At 47.0% G+C, this 21,190-nt stretch overlaps 1 protein-coding gene across 2 annotated transcripts in view; it reads left to right on the top strand.

The window, feature by feature from the left end:
• The window catches only part of HIP1 (huntingtin interacting protein 1), a 190,684-nt gene that overhangs the window by 10,176 nt on the left and 159,318 nt on the right, over nt 1-21,190 (top strand). Inside the window, exon 2 of one of the 2 annotated variants that reach the window (XM_040338492.1) lies at nt 3,961-3,987. The exons of the other annotated variant lie outside the window; for it this stretch is intronic. Within the exon in view, the coding sequence (XP_040194426.1) occupies nt 3,961-3,987 (27 nt within the window). The remainder of the gene's footprint in view (nt 1-3,960; nt 3,988-21,190) is intronic. 2 annotated transcript variants of the gene reach the window in all.

Below are 21,190 nucleotides of genomic sequence, written 5' to 3'. Positions count from 1 at the left end.
TTTTTTTTGGAAGCACATGATTAGAGCCTGAGGCTCTAATTGGCTTTAAAAAAGGGTGGGCTCGGGAAGCAGAGCGCTGTGCCTTGAGCTCACCCATTTGTGTGACAATAGCGAATTAAAATTTGCTATTGTCTTCCTAATTCTTCCCCCCCGGCCAATCAGGAAGTGGGCCCTGAGACCCGATTGACCAGGGAGTCTCAGGACCCATTTCCTGTTCAGCCAGGAGGAGGAGCCTGTCTGTTTGGCCGGGAGGAAAAACCCTGGCTTTCCCCTCAGCTGGAGCAAAGAGCAACAGCCTTACCCCTCCTCATCTCCTAAGGTAAGGCCACCTTCCCGTCAATCTCCCGCGGGGGGGAGGGATGGTGGTGGGAGCGGTGGGGGCAGTGCGAGTGGAGGGGGGGCAAGGTGTGAGTGAGGGGGTGGGGGGGGGGTGGTGGTTGTCGGTGTGAGTGAGGGGGGAGGTTTGTTTGCCACCCCTCTCAAAATATTGAGCACCAGCCACCACTGGTAAGGGAACAAGCAGTGGTTACCAGTCAGGGGCGGACTGACAACTCATGGGGCCCCCGGGCAATAGAAGATTATGGGGCCCCTGGGCTTACAGATGGCCACCACGCCAGGAGGCAGTGCAGAGGCAGGGCAGCTAAAATCTTGGGATATTCCCATTAAAAGCATGTCAGTTTCGGACATATCAGGGACAGATCTAAAAAAACCACAGATTTTTACATACTGTCCCTGGTTTTACTGAGCCTGGCAACCCTGATGGGGCCCCCTAGTGGCATGGGGCCCTCGAGCAGTGCCCGAGTGACTCAATGGTCAGTCCGCCCCTGTTACCAGCAGTTAGGGATGGATGTGCACCACTGGACACTGGAAGATGCGACCAAGCTTGGACATCTGTCTCTAAACGCAGTTAACCACTACATGTGTGCATACATGTGAACAGTGATGGCTTCCTTCAGCCAGTCATTAATTAGTTCCGGCTGAGCGGCTGCCGCTGTTCGCATGCACATGTAAGGCCAGCCACAAGAATCTGCTGCTTCGCCCATGTGGAGGAGGCCTAATCCCACCATCAATCACTTTAAAGGTGTTTGTGTAACATCAATACATAGTATGAACATACTGTAACAAAATATTGTTAGTAATAAAGGCAATATATGGTGGTTTATTACATATTTTATTCCTTAATTTATTATGGTCATCTTAGGGTTAACATTTAAAATGTTATAAATATGTTTACTTTTCTATATTATATAATACAACTAAACAAATAAATGAAACATATTGCATATGAATATTATATTGTCATAGGCAGTCGGCAGATGGAGCCTTTTTAAATATATTCAAATATACCGTAATATTCAAAAACATATTTCTTCCGTTCTTTACTGTAAAAAGCCTGGGGTAGATTCACGTATGTCCGCGCAATGATAAGGCGGAGCAGCGTATCGTATTTACGCTACGCCGTCGTAACTTACAGGAGAAAGTGCTGTATTCACAAAGCACTTGCACCGTAAGTTGCGGCGGCGTAGCGTAAAAGGGTCCGGCGTAAGCGCGCGTAATTCAACTGTGGAAGGGGGCGTGTTTTATTTAAATTTATGATGACCTGACGTGATTGACGTTTTGCGCCGTCCGTGTACATATCCCAGCGTGCATTGCTTCCAAGTACGGCGCAACGACGTATTGGTTTCGACGTAAACGTAAATTACGTCCAGTCCTATTCACGAACGACTTACGCAAACGATGTAAAAAATTCAAATTTCGAAGCGAGAACGACGTCCATACTTAACATTGGCTGCGCCTCCTAATAGCAGGAGCAACTTTATGCCGAAAAAGCCTTAACGCAAACGACGTAAAAAACGAACGGCGTATCTAGGAAATTAGCATATTCTACGCCGACAACAACGGAAGCGCCCCTAGCGACCAAAGTTATATTGCACACAATTCTACGCCGCCGCAATCAAGTTACGTCGGTGGAGGAAGCCTATTTTTTCAGCGTAACTGCCTTTGAGAATCGGCGTAACGCTACGCGGGCGCGGATTTCAAATTACGGCGGCGTATCTGGAGGTATGTGAATCTACCCCACTGTTTACAAAGTTCAGCAGCTCAAGGTGAAATTTACAGACTCACATAAGTCATGACATTATGAGCATTTTGCATAAGGTGTCTAAAAGGAAAGTGCCAGTGGCCACATAGCAATAGCAATCTGTAATTTTTTAAGGCCAGTCTTGACTATAGAAGGGAGGTTCTGAATGGTTGGCGGTGCTAATGCCTGTGACTTTCAGGCACACTTTAGTCAAAGCATAGGAAATTGGAGGAGGCTCAGCAGGGTTATGGACTAAGGTAGCAGGAGGGTTATTTGCATATCAAAGAATCCTGGGGTTAGGAGCATGCATGTAGCTGAATAGGTCAACTGATGTGGGGGTGTCTCAAATGTGGTGTCAGTAGCAGGTTACGTTATTTTTTTTCACTTCAAATGTATACATAGTCAAAACTTTTTTTTATTTTTTTCATTATTTTTTATAATTTTGGATAAGGTAGGGAAAGGATTGAGCCCTTTTCGGTTTAATATTCGCTGTCTGTTCCCCTTTGGGAGATTACCCTTTTAATTAAAGCGGAGCTCCACCCTATTTCAATACATTATCTTAATCAAAAAGCAGACTAGAATGCATTAAGGAACGGAAGTTTTTTTTTTTCTGTGACAGTACCTTTGTTATCAGCAGCTGTCACTCGGCTTCCTGTCTCTCTTTTGCGGGTAGTCTGTGGATAGCGCGTCATATCCTTTACCCGTAATGCCTGCTGGGAGCTTTTCTGCAGAGGTTTCCTCTGAGTTATCGCGGGATTTTCTAAAGTGCGACGCTGCTGGTTCGTCACATCAGGCTCCCCATCACAGATTGCACCGGACGTGACGTACCGTCGCCGCCATCTTGCTACTCCCCACACTCCTGCACAGTAATGATAGAGTGAGAAGGGTCAAGCGGTGTAGCAAGATGGCGGCGACGGGACGTCACTTCCGGAGCAATCTGTGATAGGAGAGCCGAATGTGACATGACACCGCCCGTTTAGATGGAAACCCGGAAGTCAACGTCACTGCTCGGAACAAGGAAATGAGTGCTTGTGGGCTTCACAGTGGCCACAGGCAAAATGGAAACGGCGCTGCAAAGAAAATATAAGTTCTAATTCCAGACGAAATCGGACAGCGGATGACTTTAAACAGCAGAAGCGTGAGTCCTCTGTTTATACGCCATAAATAATGTAATGCCCCCCCCCCCCCAAAAAAAAAAAACGAATGGCCGCAGGAGATCCGCTTTAAAGGAGTTCTCCAAGCTAAAACTTTTAACCCCCGCTGTGCCCGGGCTGTAAAACTATACAAAATAAACTTTCACTTACCTGCCTACGATCCCCCGTTGTTCCGATATCGCCGTCCCGTTCTCCGGTCCCGGTCTGTTCCACTTCCTGCGGGTCGGTGACTCGCAGTGCGCTCAGCCTATCAGCGGCCGCAGCAATGTCCCGTCGCGGCCGCTGATAGGCTGAGCGCACTGTGAGTCACCGACCCGCAGGAAGTGGAACAGACCGGGACCGGAGAACGGGACGGCGATATCGGAACAACGGGGGATCGTAGGCAGGTAAGTGAAAGTTTATTTTGTATAGTTTTACAGCCCGGGCACAGCGGGGGTTAAAAGTTTTAGCTTGGAGAACTCCTTTAAGGCATAAATTAGGCATTTACTTTTCCATTTCAATCTTTAGTAAAGTTAGAGAAGGCATTTGCACTATTTACATGAATATACAATTTAATAATAATTATTGTATTACTTTCAGTTATTGCATTAGCAAGTAGGCCAAGTGTACAAGGACATATCTGCGAAATGCAGAAGTACTAGAATTTATTCTGTTTTTAAATCATAGCATAATTGCACATGTCGTTGGAGCTTTCTATAATTTGCTAAATTCATTTCCTTGATACAGATGGAGAGAGGTGGAAAACATCTTTTGGTAAGTGTTACTAAACCCACAACAGTAAAATCTGTTTTTATATTCAGTAAAGCATGCTTCTTATACTCACTGTTGAACCTAAGCGGTTTATCCTCTGCATTGTGTAAAAATGGCTGTTTTATCCTGTATGCACAGATCCTCCCCTGCTTTCACTGCCTCCAAAAAAAGGTCCAAATAATACAGAGTAAATGGAGTCAGGCTGCACATGCTCAGTTTGGTGTGTATTGCTAGAGTTTTTTTTTGTGCATGTGATCAGCACAGGGCCAACCAACTTTGTCTAAACAGAGTGTCAGGGGTCCTGCATCCTGATAGGACAGCTCAGTGCAGTATGAAAACTCCTACAAGCTTTAACCAGGCATTGATAGGAGTCACAAGACTGCTATATACTGCTGATGAGAAAAGGTATTTAGCAGTTTAGATTTACTAAAATAATTGCATTTCTATGTGTTGTGTACCGTGGATGACCAGATATAGTGAATTCAGGGTCCTGGGCTTAGTAACACTGTAAAAGATGCTTTTAAAGTTTATTCATGGTTAAAATATAAAATCGTATATTTCTTTTCTACATTGTTTTTCAATTATTTCTAGCCTACTCCTATTTATCTGAATGATCTTGAAGGTTGTAAACCTGCTTTGTGGAGATCCCCACACATTTACTTCCTTGAATTCTGTAACATCTATTCCCTATGTCCTGTTAGTGGGCACTGATGGGTCACAGAATGGCCAGAACCTGCCTTCTACAGAGGGCTTTTTTTCTCAGAGAATAAGTGCAGGAACTCAACCATTAGTTCAGAGGGCAGGCTCTGTGAAAAATGTGACACAGCAGAGCCTACTAATGGGGCGTAGGGCATACGTGTGTCATGAATCTGCAGTAATGTTTTATGCTCTGACTGTCTGCTTACCTCTCAGGTCTGTGTCTCAGTGTCATGGATTTGCAATAAAGTCTGGCAGCTTACCTGATCTCCATGTGGTCATTGGAGGCCTGACCCTGTTCTGGTTTCCTTTTTTATCACTTCCTCTTCCTGTATGGCCCCACCCAGGCAATCCCAGCAAGTCTATATTAACTGTTGCACTGCAGGGCTGTTCAATAGTGTAGTTTGCTAAGTTCCTGTTTGCAGTGTGCTACGATCATCTTCCTGTGTACTGTTTTTGGCTTGTTCCTGACTTCTGTGGTTTGCCTGTGCCCCTGACCATTTGCCTGTTCCACTGTTACCCTTGTCTGCCTGTTGCCCTGACCTCGGCCTACCCATCACTACAGTTTGGCCTGCTAGCTGCTTCCCCTCTCTCCCTGCGGAGTGTGACCTAGGGGATCTCGGGGGTCGCGACCTGGATCCAGTTGCGGCCAAGGCCATCCTCACCACTAGAGGCTCTGGTGAACACAAAACTGGATCTTAGACTCCGCGCCCTGGGTGATCCTGGGTTCACGCTTTCTCTCTGCTAGCAGCAGTTGGCTATAGGGTTCACTACCCTGTGGTGCATCCCTGACCCCAACGGGGTGCACTTGTCACCTGGCCACGGGTGACCTGACACTCACCTTTAGAGAGCATGCCCTCATACCTGAGCATTTAAGTATGAGCTCTCAGCATGGCTCCACCCCAACCTCTCAACAGGAAACACTAATTAACCCCGTGCACTGCAAGCCAGCTTTGCAGAGAAAAGTTTGTGTTTAGGCTTCTGGTGTGACGCCCTGCTGTATGTTTATCTCTGACTTCCATGTACTGACCTTGGTGTGTCCTGACCTGACAATCCCTGTCCACTAGTTTCCTCAACCTTGGCTTGTTCTCCTGACAATCCTGTGTTTAACCCTGTATTGCTGCTTCCGCTCTGTCTACCATAGCCAGTCCGTGAGCCGGAGCTGGGAAACCCAGGGGGCCGCGACCTGTTGTTATAGGTGCAAATTCTGTAGCAATACTTTACTGTTTCTTCTCAATCGTATTCATTGGTCAAATATGGGACCTTGGCTAACAATCACTTGATCTGAGTGGCTGTCTCCAGCACTTTGGCGTTGTCTGAATATGTTGCAACCAGAGGAAATTTTTATTGAAGCGTCATACTAATATTTTTAGACTGGGAGTATTTTGGTACAGGAATAGTTTCCCTTGCTTTTACTAGATTTGTTGGCTTCTATAAAAAGAACCTATTAATAACAAAATACTGTTTCTTGTAACTGTTCTGGAAATGTTAGTGGAAAATAAAACAGTTTTTCTTTAACAATTTTAGGTCCTTATAATCCACTCCGTACTGGGATTATAGAATCATTTAAAATACATTTGTACTGGAAAGGGAAGGATCAGCCCTGTTGTCAAACTTTGATAATTAGCACCACTAATTCCCTAGAACAGGGGTCTTCAAACTTTCTAAACAAGGGGCCAGTTTACCATATTTTAGACTTTAAGGGGGCCAAACTGTGACCATTGGGAGTAGAAAAGGTCCCGATGTCAGAGGCAAAAAACAATACCCCATCAATGGCGTCAGTGGGATGAATTGTCCCCCATCATTGGTGACATTGGGAGGATTTATGCCCCATCATTGGTGTCATTGGGAGGAATTTTTCCCCTTATCATTGGTGTCATTAGGAGGATTCATGCCCCATCGTTGGTGTCATTGGGAGGAATTGTTCCCCTTATCATTGGTGTCATTAGGAGGATTTCTACCCCATTATTGGTGTCATTAGGCCCCATTGTCTGTGTCATTGGGAGGAATTGTGCATTTTTTTCTTTTACATTTTTACTAAAGTTCAGCTTTAAAGCTCTCCAAATACACACAGGTCGACTTTATGTGCAGAGTAGATGTGTCCCCTCGCCTGTCCCACAATGCGGCGCTCAGTGCTTTAGAGAAGAACCGCCAGCGATATTAAATCAGAAAGGCAGTATTTAGAAGGTGCAGCAGGATTTTCAGATGGAATTTTGTTACAAAGGAAGTAAGATCCTGCAAGTTTGGTGCTCCCTTTTTTACCTCTTGGTTTTCTTTTTTCTTTTTCCTGCAGAATGAGGAAGACAGTTGAATGTTCTTTTGTTTAGTATATTTGTAGCATTTAGGTTGTAAGGCCCCGTTCACACACCAAAATGCACTAAATCACATATGCCATCAAAGACAATATTACAGATAGTGCCTTGCATTGCAGCATGTTTTTGAAAAGTAATTGTTTTGTGCATTTTGGGGCCTACAGAAGTCAATGATTATGCATAAAAATGCCTATGTAATGCCTTTTACATTTGTTTTCAGCCCCTAGTAACAAGCATAAATAGTTTTTATATTGGTCAACATGAAAAATGCATCAAAGTAGAACTACAATGCATCTGAGAGCCGCAAACCAAAAAACATTTTTTAATTTATTTGTAATACTCAAAGCAAACTCACACATCCATCTATGTCTCCATGCTTTATTTTGCTGAGAAATCACTTTGAAAAGCAACCCCCTAGCATTTCTGGCTCTGGCCATCTTAAAGCGGTGGTTCACCCTGCAGAACAACTTTTTAGCATACAATTAGGCATAGTAGCGCGAGCTACAGTATGCCGGTCTTAATTTTTTTATCCCCGTACTCACAGTGTAATCGTACATAGAAGATTCTGACTGGGAATGGGCGTTCCTTTCAAGAGGGAGGGTGATTGACGGCCGGCTCTGGCACGTCACGCTCCCCGAAGACAGCCGGAGTAGGTCTCGGCTCTTCACGGCGCCTGCGCACAGACTATGCGCAGGCGCCGTGAAGAGCAAAGCCTATTTCGGCTATTTCCGGAGAAGCGTGACGCGCCAGAGCCGGCCGTCAATCACCTTCCGTCTGGATTGGAACGCCCATTCCCCGTGGGCAGTCGGAATCTACTATGTACGATTACACTGTGAGTACGGCGATAAAAAAATTAAGACCGGCATACTGTAGCTCGCGCTACAATGCCGAATTTTAGGCTAGAAGAATTTTTTTTTATTTATTTTATAGGGTGAACCCCCGCTTTAATTAAGGGCAGGTGGTTCATTTAGCATTTACTTCCTGTGGAATCCATCTGCCCTTAGCTCAGGCCTGCAGGCAGGATGGTGTGCTTAGCTGAGAATAGCCCTCCTCCCCTCCTGAAGACTCCTGAGATGTATGACATCACTTGCCTAGGCAAGAAACCAGGAAGTAACTGAGGAAATGTAAAAAACAAAGTTTAGAACAAGTAAATATGATACACTTTCCTATCTATAGTCACTGTTGATTGAGAAAGTGAAATTCCACTATAAACACAGACATCATTGCACATGCAAACACACATCAGCTACTATTACTGTCTAACTGGGATTCATATGTCTGATCTGCCTGTGCCCCCATTAAGCTAGGGTGACCAGACATTAGGCCTCGTACACACGACCGTTTTCCTCGACAGGGGACACTGTCCCCGGACCAAGTCTGTCCCTGGTTTTGTCCCCGGATTGGATTGAACAGGGGTTGGGGCAATTTCAAAGACATTCAGTGCAGAATTAAAAAGAAATTCTGAATTACACACCTCCACTCCGCCGCTTCTACTAGCTTGGGGGGGAGGGGGGAATATATTTTTTTCCATTATCTGTGCCTCTTTCTGATTATCATGTGCTGGTCGGAGCGGAGCGAATATTTTATCAGTTTCGGGTGCATGCCCATTCCGCTCCACTTCTGTTCTTCTGCCTTGGCTCAAGTCCCGGCCAGCCGCCTGCCTGCCTGCCTATCTCCTTGTCTTCCCTGGTGGAGGGATCTTCCTCCGCACCTCACCCAGTAGTAGCCGGGGCCTGGAGAGTGAGACTTGACAGGCTGTGAGGCGGGTGGCGACGGGCATAGAGTCGCTGATTGCCGCCATTAATAGTAAAAAATAAAAAAAATATGTCCCCGGATTTAATTTAAAAAATCTGGTCACCTTACATTAAGCCGACCATAGACTGACCGAAATTTGTCTGGTTGACCAAAAACCGTCCAACTTTGATTCATCTAAAAGCAAACTCACCCATCCATCCATGTCTCCATGCTTTATTTTGCTAGGAAATCACTTTGAAAAACACCCCCTAGCATTTCTGACTGTGGCAATCTTAAATAAGGGCAGATTTAGCATTGACTTCCTGGAATCCATCTGCCCTTAGTTTAGGCATGCAGACATGATGGTGTGCTTAGCTGAGAAAACCCCTCCTCCCCTCTGGAAGAGTACTGGGATGTATGACATCATTTGCCTCGGCAAGAAACCAGAAAGGGACTGAAGAATTGTAAAAAAAAAAAAGGTTTAACACAAGTAAATATTGTATACTTTCCTATCTATTTACCAATGCTAGCAGCATAAGGATTAAAAATAGTCATTGTTGCTTGGGAAAGTAAAATTCTACTTTAAACACAGACATCATTTCATGTGCAAACACACATCAGCTACTATTACTGTCTAACTGGGATCCAACTGTTTGTGCCCCTGTTAAGCCAGCCATAGACTGACAGAAATTTGGTTGGTTGACCAGAAAGTGTCCAAATTTCGATTAATCTATGGCTGGCTGTATCTACCAATCAACTTCAATACAACCATCCTGGTTTTTCTTTATCGCAGTCACTGCCGGCGGCTACGGCTGCTGGCAGTGATCATTGTATTCTGAAGGTGGGGAAACCACCTGCTGTCAGAATACAATAGCGCAGTGAGAGGGCTCCCAAATGTTGGGTTGTCCCCAGAAAGGTAATAGTAAATTCAAAATGCAGCAGGCCAGTGGCTCAACATGGGGTTTGGAAGCAAATGGAGATCGATGGAATAACAGTGTTTACTACAGTGATTTGCAACTTTCAGGGGCATTACCATGCCTGGAATTCTTCCTTGACTTTCACCAGTTTTTTTTTAATCTCCTGGTGATATCTTTATTAAAGTGAAGTTCCACCCAAAAGTAAAAGTGAATCCACACATGCTGAGAATCAAGTCGACGCATGCTTGGAAGCATTGAACTTCGTTTTTTTCAGCACGTCGTTGTGTTTTATGTCACCGCGTTCTGACACGATCAATTTTTTAACCGATGGTGTGTAGGCGCGACGGACCATCAGTCAGCTTCATTGGTTAACCAATGAAAACTGTCCATCAGACTGGTTTCATCGTATGGACTGATCGTGTGTACGCGGCTTAAGAATGGTCAAACATTCTCCTAAACCTTATGGACAGCCTTCCCAGAACATTTGAAGCTGTTATAACTGCAAAGGGCCAACTCATTTTTGAACCCTACAGACTAAAGGCCCATACACACGGTCGGACAAACTTTCCCTTGGATTTTTGTCTAAAGTGAGTTGTTCGGTCACACCTAAAGCATACACACGCTCAGACTTTTCTGCAAACTTTTCTTATACTTTCCCAACATCACATGTTTTTTCTGCTCTTTTCTGCTCTTTACCGCCACCCTTTGGTTAACTTCTGCTATTGTTGGTTGATTTTAACATTGGTTCTGAGCATGCGTATTTGCACTTTGTACAAAGTCCGATGGCTTGCTGTACACACGGTCGGACTAGGCACCATCGGACTTTTGTAGACGTAATGTTTGAGCGTTTGCAGACCGAATTTTTTGTCCCATGAAACCCGAAAAAGTTGGTCCGATGGAGCGTACACACGATCGGACAAAATTGAAAACTTGCAGATTTTGAAGTTTGTTGGCCGAAAGTCTGACCGTGTGTACGGGCCTTTAGAATGGGATACCATTAAAGTTCACGCGCGTGTAAATGCAGGCGTCCCAATACTTTTGGTAAATTAGTGTATAGATTTATAGTGTATCTATATTTGCTTTCGTTCCCCCATACAAGTACATGTAAATACAAAAGCTTGAAGCAGCTGAAATGCATCTCAGGTACTAACCAGTTGTAGCCATGTATTGTCAGTTTTGGGTGTAGTGACCAGTGCAGTGTTTGTATCAGGAATGATCCAGTGAAAGGAATTCACCCGTTGTTAATTAGAATGGACGTGCCAGGCTGGGACTATGACAGTTTATCTATCGCTGGCACGGTTTCAGCAAAGTGAGCTGCTGGGCTCTGTGCTGTGTGGTACCCTTTAATACTGCTGAAATTCCCGGGGGGTAATGATACGGCTGCTGGATTCAGTATCACTGTTCGGTCTCTTTTGAACCAGACTGCTCTGTTTTTTTAAACCCCAAAATGTAATATTACTTTGTTATTATCACTTCCCAATAGCATATAATTACAATCTTAGTTTAGATTTCATGATTGGTGCACTGTACTTTTTAAAGTGGAGGTTCACCCGAAAAGTTAATTTTTAACCTTAGATTGAGGCTCGTTTTGTCAAGGGGAATCGGGTGGTTTTTTTAAAATCTAAGCAGTACTTACCGTTTTAGAGAGCGATCTTCTCCGCCGCTTCCGGGTATGGGCTGCGGGACTGGGCGTTCCTATTTGATTGACAGTCTTCCGACAGGCTTCCGACGGTCGCATACATCGCGTCACGATTTTCCGAAAGTAGCCGAACGTCGGTGCGCAGGCGCAGTATAGAGCCGCACCGACGTTTGGCTTCTTTCGGCTACTCGTGACGCGATAGATGCGACCGTCGGAAGCCTGTCGGAAGACTGTCAATCAAATAGGAATGCCCAGTCCAGAAGACCATACCCGGAAGCGACGGAGAAGATCGCTCTCTAAAACGGTAAGTACTGCTTAGATTTAAAAAAAACTACCCGATTCCCCTTGACAAAATGAGCATTAATCTAAGGTTAAAATTTTTTTTTCGGGTGAACTCCCGCTTTAAGGTCCAGTATATTTTATTTATTTTTCATTTTCCACGTTTCACTACAAATCTACAGCAGTAGAAAGAAATAAAAAAGAAAAAAAAATCTGACTTCTACCCTATGCCAAACGGGTAGCCTGGCCTTATTGCTTAATCCTCTACACAGTGTGTAACCAAAATTTAAAGGGGTTGTAAAGGTAAAAAACATGTTCCCTAAATAGCTTCCTTTACCTTAGTGCAGTCCTCCTTCACTTACCTCATCCTTCCATTTTGCTTTTAAATGTCCTTATTTCTTCTGAGAAATCCTCACTTCATGTTCTTCTGTCTGTAACTCCACACAGTAATGCAAGGCTTTCTCCCTGGTGTGGAGAAAGGTGTGATAGGTGTGAATCCAGCCTAATAGAGTCCATAAACCACCACCAGATGACTCCAATCAGGTAGACAGAAAATCATGTGGGACAAAGGAATGAATTCTCCAATGGAAGCGATCCCACGCTCCTACGCGGATCCGTCAACTAAGGTAAGTAAGTATATCAAAAAGAGAAGAGAGAACTCCTCATGGTGTAGCTAGCAACGATTTATTTGCTTAAAAAACATGTAGACACTAAGGCCTCGTACACGACCGAACATGTCTGCTGAAACTGGTCCGCGGACCAGTTTCCGCGGACATGTTCGGTCGTGTGTAGGGCCGACCGCACAATTTTCCGGCGGATCGGACAGTATGACTCATCGGACATGTCCGCTGGCCCGAGAACCCACGCATGACATCGAATTGATTTGACGCATGCGTGGAAGCTTTGAACTTCCGCGTCAGAGAACGTCGGTGTCGTATACGTCACCGCGTTCTCTGTCTGCGGGGATTTTGGTTTGATGGTGTGTACAACCATCAGACCAAAATCTCAGAGCGGACCTGTCCGATGAAAACGGTACACACCATCAAACCAAAATCCCCACGGACAGACAGCGCGGTGACGTGACGGCGACGATGACGCGGCGACGTTCGCAAACCCGGAAGTTCAATGCTTCCACGCATGCGTCGAATCACTTTGACGTCATGCGCGGGTTCTCGGGCCAGCGGACATGTCCGGTGAGTCATACTGACCATCGAACATGTCCGGCGGACATGGTTCCAGCGGACATGTTTCTTAGCATGCTAAGAAACAGTTGTCCGCTGAAAACATGTCCGGTCGGCCGGAAAATTGTCCGGTCGGCCCTACACGCGACCGAACATGTCCGCAGGAACTGGTTTCAGCGGACATGTTCGGTCGTGTGTATGAGGCCTCACAGTTAAGAAAACAATGATCGGTCCATGAAAACAAGCAGGCACAACGATCGCGTTCCAAAGGAAAAACAGAAGTGACGTGTTCTCTTTTTGATACACTTACCTTCGTTGACGGATTCCATTGTGTGGGGCCGCTTCCATTGGAAAATTCATTCCTTTGTCGCATATGATATACTTCACTTCACCTGAGTGGAGTCATCTGGTGGTGGTTGGTTTATGGACTCTATTATAAGATTATATGAGTGTGATATGGAAGTTTTATTTTCTTTTCTTTTCATAGATGTGAACATGACCCATAGGAAACCATGTTAAATGGATTGTAGTGTTTCTGAAAAACTGAACATACACAAAAAAAATGCATAGGTGTGAACCAAGCCTAAATGATGGCAGCCCCACTACAGAGGAGCACTGTCTCCTAGAAATGGGCTTTAACAAAAACAGGTACTTCTTAAAGTGGAGGTTCCATCAAAAAAACTATTTTGCTTTAAACCTAAAAAATAAATTTTTTTTTTTTTTTTTTTTTACTCATCTGGAAATGCCTGTTGCTATGCGGACCCACGAAATCTGCCTTTGAAACCACCTAGGATTCTGACATCATCTCCCTCTAATGCTCCTGGGAAATGTGTGTCATCATTTCCCAGGATGCAGTGCGCTGTCCAATTATCACTCCCCATCCAAGACTTCCAGGAAGTAAGGGCCAAATCCACAAAAGAGATACTCCGGCGTAAGCCGTCGTATCTCTGGTTCTAACTTTGGAACTGATCCTCAGAAGCAGTTTTCCAAAGTTAGGCAGAAGATCCGACATCTGTAAGGGACTTACACTGCCGGATCTTAGGATGCAGTACCGCATCCGCCACTGGGGGCATTTCGAGTCGAAATGCCTCTTCTGGTATGCAAATTAGCACTTAGGGCGATCCACAAAGCTTTTGTGCTTCGTCTTTTCGCCGTAAGTTTTAGTTTGCCAAGTGTAAAACTAGGGCTGCTTTTACAAAGTGTAAAGTTAGTCACACCTTGTAAAGGCCCATTCAAGCGACGGCATTTGGTATGCATTCCCGAGGGAGAACTCCACGGCAATTTGTAAAATCAAAACCGGCATGGGTTCCCCCCCAGGAGCATACCAGGCCCTTAGGTCTGTTATGGGTTGTAAGGAGACCCCCCCTCCGCCGAAAAATCGACGTAGGGGGTCCCCCTACAATCCATACCAGACCCGTATCCAAAGCACGCTACCCGGCCGGTCAGGAATGGGAGTGGGGACGAGCGAGCGCCCCCCCCTCCTGAGCCGTGCCAGGCCGCATGCCCTCAACATGGGGGGGTTGGGTGCTCTGGGGCAGGGGGGCGCACTGCGGGCCCCCCCACCCCAGAGCACCCTGTCCCCATGTTGATGAGGACAGGACCTCTTCCCGACAACCCTTGCCGTTGGTTGTCGGGGTCTGCGGGCGGGGGCTTATCGGAATCTGGGAGTCCCCTCAAATAAGGGGGCCCCCAGATACCGGCCCCCACCCTAAGTGAATGGATATGGGGTACATCGTACCCCTACCCATTCACCTGTAGGCAAAAAGTAAAAGTTAGTAAACACACAACACAAGGGTTTTTAAAATAATTTATTATTCTGCTCCGGAGGCCCCCCCTGTCTTCTTTATTAGCTCTATTACCAGGGGGGGCTTCTTCTTCCACTCTCCGGGGGTCTTCTTCCACTCTCCAGGGGTCTTCTTCCACTCTCCGGGGGGGGGGTTTCTTCTTCCGCTCTACGGGGGGGGCTTCTCCGCTCTCCGGGGGTCTTTTTCTATCTTCGCCGCTCTCCGCTGTTGACTCGGCGAATCCCGGTTCTTCTGCAGCTGTCCGGTGCCTTCTTCTTCAGCGCTGGCTGCCTGCTATCTTTGTGTGTTAGCTCAATTACGAGCAGGCAGCCATCGCGGTCTTCTGTGACGTCAGGTTCTTCTCTTCTGTTCTTCTCCCCTCTTCCGATGTTGCCTCGTCGCCTCTTGTCACTGTAATGATGGAAGCGCGCCTTGCATCCCATTTATATAGGCATCACCGTCCCATCATGCTCCGGCAGGTACCCACGTGGTGGGTGCCTACCCACGTGCACCCACCACGTGGGTACCTACCGGAGCATGATGGGACGGTGATGCCTATATAAATGGGATGCAAGGCACGCTTCCATCATTACAGTGACAAGAGGCGACGAGGCAACATCCGAAGAGGGGAGAAGAACAGAAGAGAAGAACCTGACGTCACAGAAGACCGCGATGGCTGCCTGCTCGTAATTGAGCTAACACACAAAGATAGCAGGCAGCCAGCGCTGAAGAAGAAGGCACCGGACAGCTGCAGAAGAACCGGGGTTCGCCGAGTCAACAGCGGAGAGCGGCGAAGATAGAAGAAGACCCCCGGAGAGCGGAGAAGCCCCCCCCGGAGAGCGGAAGAAGAAACCCCCCCCGGAGAGTGGAAGAAGACCCCCGGAGAGTGGAAGAAGACCCCCGGAGAGTGGAAGAAGAAGCCCCCCCTGGTAATAGAGCTAATAAAGAAGACAGGGGGGCCTCCGGAGCAGAATAATAAATTATTTTAAAAACCCTTGTGTTGTGTGTTTACTAACTTTTACTTTTTGCCTACAGGTGAATAGGTAGGGGTACGATGTACCCCATATCCATTCACTTAGGGTGGGGGGCCGGTATCTGGGGGCCCCCTTATTTGAGGGGACTCCCAGATTCCGATAAGCCCCCGCCCGCAGACCCCGACAACCAACGGCAAGGGTTGTCGGGAAGAGGTCCTGTCCTCATCAACATGGGGACAGGGTGCTCTGGGGTGGGGGGGCCCGCAGTGCGCCCCCCTGCCCCAGAGCACCCAACCCCCCCATGTTGAGGGCATGCGGCCTGGCACGGCTCAGGAGGGGGGGGGGGCGCTCGCTTGTCCCCACTCCCTTCCTGACCGGCCGGGTAGCGTGCTTTGGATACGGGTCTGGTATGGATTGTAGGGGGACCCTCTACGTCGAATTTTCGGCGTGGGGGGGTCTCCTTACAACCCATACCAGACCTAAGGGCCTGGTATGCTCCTGGGGGGGGGGAACCCATGCCGTTTTTTTCTTTGAAAATTGGCATTGAGTTCTCCCTCTCAGGAATGCATGCTGAGCGACGCTGTCATTTTTTTTTATAATTATTTGTTTTCCCGGCGCGTATATTTTTTTCACCCGTCGCAACTTTAGTGTCCCGTCGCAATCCACAAAGCCGCCCGGCGTCAATTACGTTTGCACGCTGCACGTCGGGAAAATTACGTCACACGCATGCGCAGTACGGCCGGCGCGGGAGCGCGCCTCATTTAAATTTTAAACGCCCCCCGGAGAGGAGGACCGCCTTGCGACGGCGGCACTTAAGTTACACGGCCTGAAATTTCTAGGTTAGTGCTTTGTGGATCAGGCACTTAGGTAGAAACTTTAAGTCAGTGTAACTTAACTGCTGAAAGTTAAGTTACGCCGCCTGGCTGAGGATTTGGCCCTAAGTGCTTGTAGGCTTCACAATGCCCACAAGCAAAATGACAACGGTGTAGACATAGTTTTATAAACTATCTTTTTTGAATATCTATGCGGATCGGCGGCGGATTGTAAAATAGTAAGTGACCGGATTTATATTATAAAAACACAGGATGAAAGGACATACATTTAAAACATGCTAATTGTAGTTGGAACTCCACTTTAAACTCTGTCCTTTGAATTGATATTATTGTGCTGTGATACAATTCATTTTGAATGGCACACCAACGCTCATCTACAGCGCACCTGTGTTGCATTCATTGCACGTGTAGAAGAATAAAGGTGCAGGCATGTTTATCTATTCACTCTGGTGCTTTGAAAGTACATTAAAAATGAATAGGCTGCCTTAACCCAACACATGTTAGTGTGTAACTTAACACTGGTTAATACAACACACCAGAGTGAACAGGTGTGAATAGACCCTTACTGTAACACCTATCCCCCAAATGCCAGGTCTGTTATAGTGTACTGATTCAAACAGCATAAGATTGCAACAGCTTGAACAATGTATGCAGTGGCCACAACACAGCTGCCTATAGATTTGTATTGCTTCTCATGATGGTTCACTAAGGCCGCGTACACACGGTCGGTCCAAACCGATGAAAACGGCCTGAAGTCCAGTTTCATCGGTCCAAACCGACCGTGTGTACGGCCCATCGGTCTGTTGTCCTTTGGCCAAAAATGATAGAACTTGCTTTAAAATCGAACCGATGGACGGCTGACCATCGGTCAAAACCGATGGTTAGTACACAAGAGCATCGGTTTAAAACCTGCGCATGCTCAGAATCAAGTCGACGCATGCTTGGAAGCATTGAACTTCGTTTCTTTTCAGCACGTCGTGTGTTTTACGTCACCGCGTTCTGACCCGATCGGGTTTTGAACTGATGGTGTGTACGCACATCAGACCATCGGTCTGCTTCAGCGATGAGCCGATGAAAACGGTCCGTCGGACCATTCTCATCGGATGGATCACCTGTGTGTACGCGGCCTAACATGACCACTGCTTTGTCTGTGTAGCCAAAATAGTTTTTATTTTTATTTTGTATAAAGTAGGGAAGTGGTAAATCCAGTTTTTTTATTTTTATATTATTGCTGCCTGTGTACCATTGGGGTGATATCCCGTACTTGGTCAAAATTGAGACGATGAGGGGGCTCCACATGGAAAAGACAGAATCAGCAGGTCAGATCGCAGATAATCAGGAACAAGCTGAAGACCACTCAGCAACTTCTTTCTGCTGTGTTATGGTTTATATATACCAATATTCAGATTCTCCATAGTTAAGCTGGCCGTCTGTGGTGACTGGTGCTCCATTTTGGGGCACCAGCCCCCTGTCAGTCGGTGAGTCGGACGATAAGTGTGTGGGTGGTACTCATGGTCGGGATCTGGCTTGTGTGTTGGCAGGGATGCAGAGAAGAGAGATCGTTCCGATGAGGACAGCCATCTCCTGGATCTCCCAGTACATCCTCCGTGGTACCCGCCAATATGATTGCTTCTCCTCTCGGCCAATCAGGTCTTAAAGGGGAGTTCCAGCCATTTGTATGTTTATTAAAAGTCAGCAGCAACAAAAAGTGTAGCTGCTGGCTTTTAATAAACAGACACTTACCTGCTCCAGCGCTCCAGCGACGCGCCGGCCCGGGCTCCGCTCCTCTCCCCCCTCCCCGGCCGGCGTCTTTATTCTCAGTGTGGGCACCCGGCCGTGACAGCTTTTGGCTTCACGGCCGGGCACCCACTGCGCATGCGCGAGCGGCACTGCGCATGCGCGAGCGGCGCGGCCCGGCGCCGCGCCGTGTAATTGGCCAGGAGATTGCCTAGGACCTGTGACGTGTCCTAGGCGATCGCCTACAGCAGCCCCCCGATTAAGCTTAGTCGCCTACAGGAAGGAGGAAGTGGGACAGGAAGTCCCACTCTTGCTGAAGCCCCCACTCCCCCCCCAAAAAAATTACATGCCAAATGTGGCATGTAAGGGGGAGAGGAGTGGGTTAAGAGGAAGTTCCAAATTTGGGTGGAACTCCTCTTTAAGACCTGCTTCCTGATTGGCCGGGAGGAGAAGCAGGAAGACAATAGCGAATATGAATTCGCTATTGTCACACAACCAGTGCTCTGCGCTCCGAGTCCACACTTTTTGAAGCCAATGTAGATTAGGAGCTGGGCACATGGATTGGGGGGGTTGGCGCCCCCAATGGTGCGGCCGCCACTGCTGGCCGTACACATCCAGATTTTTTCTGTTGAGTCTGCAGGCTGCACAGAAAAGATGTAACAGATCCCCCCCATCTACTCAATCTTCTGCTGCATCAATTATATTTTGACAGTCAGCCCCACCAGTTGTCAGAATACCAGAACAGCGCCCAGTTTTATGCCACCATCATAGCATAAATAAATAAGTAGCACTACCCCCGGAGGAGCTGCTTTTTTGTTTAGGGTGGCACGTTACCTCGTGGCTCTTCCGCCGTCCTAGGGGTGTATGGGGCATATAGCAGTAATGGAATGTCCACGACAGGTGTCTTTTCTGTGCTCTTTATTACCCAGCGGGTAAAAACAGTAAACTTGTGGGGAAAGGTAGAGTTGAAAGGAGAAGGAGAACAGCAGATTCAGGCATAGCAATAAGGAAACAGTCCTGCTCCCACGTGTAACACTTCTTGCGCCACTCCTGCCTGAGTAGACTTAGTGTACCTGGACAGGCCTCTCTCACTGACCTGGCAGCCAGAGTATCACTTGAACCTTTAGGGAAAAGTGTCTGCCACAGACCCTCCTGGAATGGACTTGAACCTTTAGGGAAAAGTCTCTGCCACAGACCCTCCTGGAATGGACTCAGGGAGAAACCTCTGCCACAGACCCTCCTGGAATGGACTCAGGGAGAAACCTCTGCCACAGGCCCTCCCCGTGATTTTGATTACGGAGATGATCCTCCTTGATAGAATTGCACCTAGAACTCCTTCAGATTGTTTTAAGGTTTCCGACTGACAAGTGACCAGCCTCTCAGTGTCCGACTACCTTGATCCCCGGTGGTTTGTCGAGACCCTATTGGATCGCCAGCCTCTCAATGGCTCTCCTCAGATGGACTCCCCACCGAACAGCTATCTCGCTTGGGATCTTCAGGATTGGGAACCCAGTCGACTACTGGACTCCCTGCCACAGCTTAAATGATCTGGACCAACATGGTCCTGGAACCAGGAACACCGTGTGGCACGCGCACCCCGGCCTGGAAGGCCATTACGCCAGGGCGCCGTGATGCAGTCACCCTAAAGGTGGGTGTCGCACTCGAATGGCGTCTGTCCCATAAATACCCTCCCCCAGCATGCACAGCGAGGAAACTCCCTGCCGATTGGCTGCTAGGGAACAGCACCCAAACCTCGACTCCACTGCTGCCACCTATTGTCCTGGGTGGGAATAGCACCCCAGAAGCAACAAAATGAGCCCACAGCACAGCCAAGCTGAGGCAGAGACCTAAATGTAAACATATTAACTGGATCAGAGTCAGTTAACACTCTGATCCCCCTCTAAATTTAACTAGCACCGGTACTTTGAAGTAACCAGGCGCTACAAATATATAATAAAACTCCAGGGTTCCAATGCTTTTAACCCACATTCTTATAACAACCTGGCAGAGGTTCTAACCAGTCATGTTTCTTTTCAAAGCAAAAAAATAAATAAAAAGTTTACACTTCAAATTTTGTTCTGCATACAGAGCCGAATAATTCTGGGCAGATGCTGGTGGATTGACTACACCCTGGACTTATTACTACCCTTGGGGACTCTAGAAGTAGCACACACATACCATCCAGAGACATCTATCTGCTGCAGCCATTAAATGGACATCTGTCTAACTCCCAGGTGGATTTCTCTATTTCAAAAATCTTTGAGACTCCATTAGTTGCAGCATCAAGGGTGAAATAATGAACCGAGGACAAATCTGGCTATGAGATAATATGTCACCTAATAACAGTTTTTTTGCCTCCTATAGAGATGACCTTTCGGGGAACACCACTGTTTAATGACATCAAGTCTGGAATTAGGGCTGAGCCTCCAGCAGGAATAGGGATCAAGCTGGGAAGCAGTAATGCCGTGCAAGGTGCACAAACTGAGCCGTGCGCAGACTAAGGAGTGGTGCTTCCTGTCTGGCACGGGAGTCTCACATTGCAATCTAAAAATAGGCCCCTAAACACTGACACCCGCACCTCCAGCCAGCCTCCAAATTCTGGAGTTTGGAAAAAAAAACACATTCTGTGCGTACATCTAATTGATGTGCCAGACAGAAATGTTTTTGATTTATACCAGAGAACCTTCCTTAAACGGGAGTACCAGCACATGCCAAGTTCTTTTCACACAGTACAAATTAATCAAACTGCCACTTTGTAATGCTTATGTTGTGAAGCATAAGTGACCCCATCAGGGGGTTGGAGAAAGTCTAAAAGCAGTACCCTGTAAAGATAACAGTTCATACTTATCTATAAAATGACCAATTTGAAAGGAGAAGTTTGGGGTTTTTAAAAAACAAACATCTATACTCAACTCTATGCTGCAGCATCAGTCTGATGCTGCAGCTGACCCCCATCAGCTCTAAAACCGAGAACTGAGTAATCACATGACCGTTGATCATTCAGTTCTCGATTTTCTTGGAGCTGAAAGCACTAACTGTCAGGCGCTGCTCTCTGCTCTGCCCCTCCAGCCTTCAATGGAGCGCCAGGCTGGTGAGGTGGCAGGCGCAGCTCGCTTCGGC

The sequence above is a fragment of the Rana temporaria genome, chromosome 2 (genome assembly GCF_905171775.1).
Source record: "Rana temporaria chromosome 2, aRanTem1.1, whole genome shotgun sequence".
Lineage (NCBI taxonomy): Eukaryota > Metazoa > Chordata > Amphibia > Anura > Ranidae > Rana > Rana temporaria.
The sequence above is the reverse complement of the archived record's forward strand: the minus strand, read 5'-3'. Positions and strand labels throughout refer to the sequence as shown.